This window comes from Hipposideros armiger, unplaced genomic scaffold, assembly GCF_001890085.2.
Source record: "Hipposideros armiger isolate ML-2016 unplaced genomic scaffold, ASM189008v1 scaffold_107, whole genome shotgun sequence".
Taxonomy (NCBI): domain Eukaryota; kingdom Metazoa; phylum Chordata; class Mammalia; order Chiroptera; family Hipposideridae; genus Hipposideros; species Hipposideros armiger.
In genome coordinates, this window is record NW_017731457.1 from 2560763 (window position 1) to 2564101 (window position 3339).

At 42.5% G+C, this 3339-nt stretch overlaps 1 protein-coding gene across 1 annotated transcript in view; it reads right to left on the reverse strand.

Annotated features, from left to right (window-relative positions):
* STYXL1 (serine/threonine/tyrosine interacting like 1) overlaps positions 1–3339 on the reverse strand; it is a 54029-nt gene that overhangs the window by 19482 nt on the left and 31208 nt on the right. The window contains exons 5-6 of the mRNA XM_019646835.1: positions 2972–3093; positions 589–734 (exon numbers count right to left, since the gene is read on the reverse strand). Coding sequence (XP_019502380.1) covers positions 589–734; positions 2972–3093 — 268 coding nt within the window. The remainder of the gene's footprint in view (positions 1–588; positions 735–2971; positions 3094–3339) is intronic.

Sequence of the window (3339 nt, forward strand, 5' to 3'; positions counted from 1 at the left end):
ATTCCCCAGCGCTATTCCCATCCTCCAATTCCCCAATAAAAATCTTTAAAAAACAAAAAAGAGAGGTCCTAGAGCACTCCCTTGCCCCTTCCACCATGTGAGGACATAGTGAAAATACAGCTATCTATGAACCAGAGAGCAAGCACCAAATCCGCCGGCACTGTGATCTGGATTTCCCAGCCTCCACCCCATGAGAATAAATTTCTGTTGTTTATAAGCCACCAGTCTATGGTATCTGTCATAACAGTCTGAAAGGACTAAAACGGGGTCATTTCTCAGAGGGCCTGAGATAAGCAAAGCAGGGTAGAATAGGATGCATTGTACCATGATGTTAAATACCAGGAAAGTATTACTTTTGGTGAGATTCAAAGGGTAAGTATGGGGTCTCAGTTAGAGTCAGAGAATGCCATAGCCAAGCCAAGAAACAGACTATTTAGCCTAGGAACAGGTGAAGGTTAAGTACAGACCCCACTCCAGTGTGTGCTGACTTCTCAGAGCCCTTTCAACTCGATAAATGCATGACACTAGGAATCTTGTAAAAACAAATGGTACTTAATCTTAAAAAACATCAATAGTATTTCTACTTACAATGGCCCTGTCTCCATGGAGACGTTGACATGTGCTTTGATTTTCAAATCTTTCTGGATTTTAGGGTCACAGGCTTGCCGGAAGTTGCCCAGGTAGATCTTGCCTGGCACTATTTCAACAGGGTATGGCTGAAATTCATCCAGTTCCTGAGGTAGAGAAAGAGAAAGGCTGCTATAAATATTCCCCAGGGAAGAAGTTCTTCTTATTTTGGGTTTTGTTTTGTTTTGGTTTTTTCGGTCTCTTGAAATGTGGCTCAGTGAACAGGTTTAGAAAGATAATCCAAGACAGTGAATAAGACTGAGATCTGGGCATTCAAAGATATTGGCAAGTAATGACATGCATGAGGAGTTAGAGGCTGATTGTAACAGAAGGCCTGAGCCGTAGCATCATGGCACAGCACGCTGAATCTGAACACTGACATCCCACTTCCCTCCGCGGTACCTGTTTGCATTTAGCCAGGTGCACAAAAACTGAAATCTAATAGCCCATGGCCAACAACTGCACAAACCCAGGGTGTGTCCAGTTGGGGGCAGGACAGCCCTTTTATTATACTTGGAGGCCACCAGAATTTAAAATACCTTTAAAAAAAACAATAAAACTACTTGCAAGAGACTATTTGCCATTAGGAAGTGAATTCTGATAAAGTTCTGATGACTTCTGATAGAGAGGTAGGGAGAACAAGGTACCACTTAAATGGAAGCTTACTGAATTCCAGGTCCAAAGTTATAATAAGAAAATTTTGGTTTCTTTGAAAAACAAAGAGAAGCATTATTTCTATATTTCCCAAAGCATGTTCAAGTAAGCACTGGTCCCTCACAACACATTGTGAAAAAAGGGTTCAGAGAACCAAGTACATGTGGGAAGCAGTACCTGTGACATCCCTCTCAGAAATTCACAGTGGACATTAGCAATAAAAGGCTCAAAGAAATCTGGCAGTAAAGAAATTCAGGGGCCAGCCGAGTGGCTCAGTTGGTTAAGAGTGTGAGCTCTGAGCAACAGGGTCTCCGGTTCGATTCCCACATGACCCAGTGAGCTGCACCTGAGCTGAGCGGCCGCGAGCTGACGACGGGTGGCTGGATGGCAACTGGACTTGGAGCTGAGCTAACTGCACTCTCCACAAATAAGAATGAAGAACAACAACTTGGCTGTTCCCCTTCCCCAATTCCCCAACATTGTTCTCCTTCCCCAATTCCCCAATAAAATCTTTAAAAAAAAAAAAGACGGAAATCCTGTCATTGGTGACAATATAGATGGGCCTTGAGGGCATTATGCTAAGTAAAATAAGCCAGACAGAGAAAGACAACTATTGCATGATTTCACTTATATATGGATACTAAAAATGCCAAACTCATAGAAACAGATTGTAGGGTGGTAGTTGCCAGGGGCTGGAAGGGAAGGGGGAATGGGGAGATGCTGGTCAAAGGGCACGAACTTCCAGATATAAGGTGAATAAGTTCTGGGGGATCTGATATACAGCATGGTGACTACAGTTAACAATACTATATTATACACTTGAAAATTGATAAGAGATTTTAAATGTTCTCACCATACACACACAAAGGTAATTTTGTGAGGTGATGAGCACAACCATGTCACAATATATACAATATATTAAATCATCCTGTTGTACATCTTAAACTTACACAATATTTTATGTCCATTACATATCAAGAAAGCTGGTGGGGGGAATTATAACATCTGATTGTTCCAAGGAAAGGTTATTAGAGCACTAATCAGGTGGTTAGAAAAAATTATCATCAAGTAATAAGACTAATTTTATAAACAAGTGGGAAAACAGCCAGAAAAGCATGCCAGTCGAAGACTGTTTTCAAAGTGTGCCTCCAGGGAACTGGAAGCCGGTGAAAATTCCCCCAAGAGTTCCTTGGGATGACCTCGTGCAGCTCAGATGTTTGTCATAAAACAGTGACTACATAGCTATTGTTGGCGTGAATTAAAATTCTACTTGTGATATTTAGTAAAACAAAACCTAGGCAAAACCTCAAAAAAAGAAAAAGAATAAAAGAAAGAAATCCTTTAACAATGTATAAACTGATGTTTCTAATATGATCTATCTGTTTAGGTGATATTTTTTTTCCATTAGTATTGCATGGGAAATGCTGACCTATGTCATTTTAAAGGTCAAACCCAGTTCTAAAAACTTCTCTGGCTCTGAGTCAGACTCAGAAATAACATCTTAAGTGCCTCAGACTACTCTGCTGTCCTTCACAGCCCTCTGTGCTCAGCACATCTCCCCTCCCAGGGAACCCACTCCCAGCGCACATTCCTCCCAAGCTGTCAGCCTCAAAAGCCTCTACCTATCAAAGAACAGACACCAGGCTGAGCCAGTCCTCAAGTCTGCAAGAGAGACTCATGACCCTTTTACCTGCAGGCGGACCCTCTCCTTGCAGATGTGACCCAAAGCGTTTCCAGAGCTTAGGATGACCTCACCCAGGATGCTCAGCTGGCTGCAGCCAAACGAAATCTTCCCAGTTCCATTTGGAAAACCTCACTAAATACTCATCACAAACCTCTCAACTCTCTTCCTGCTGCTTTCAAACCAGCCTCCTTTCCTGTGATTGTGTGGGCTGCATGGGAAGAGGGTGTGGCGTGGATGAAAACATGCCTTGCTGGAAAGAGCAGGCCCATGTTAATTCTAGATGACACAATTGTGACAGCCACATCGACAAATGTAAAACAGGTATCTGAAATGAACATGTCTAAACTGAGCCCACTGCCCTCCCCTCACACTGC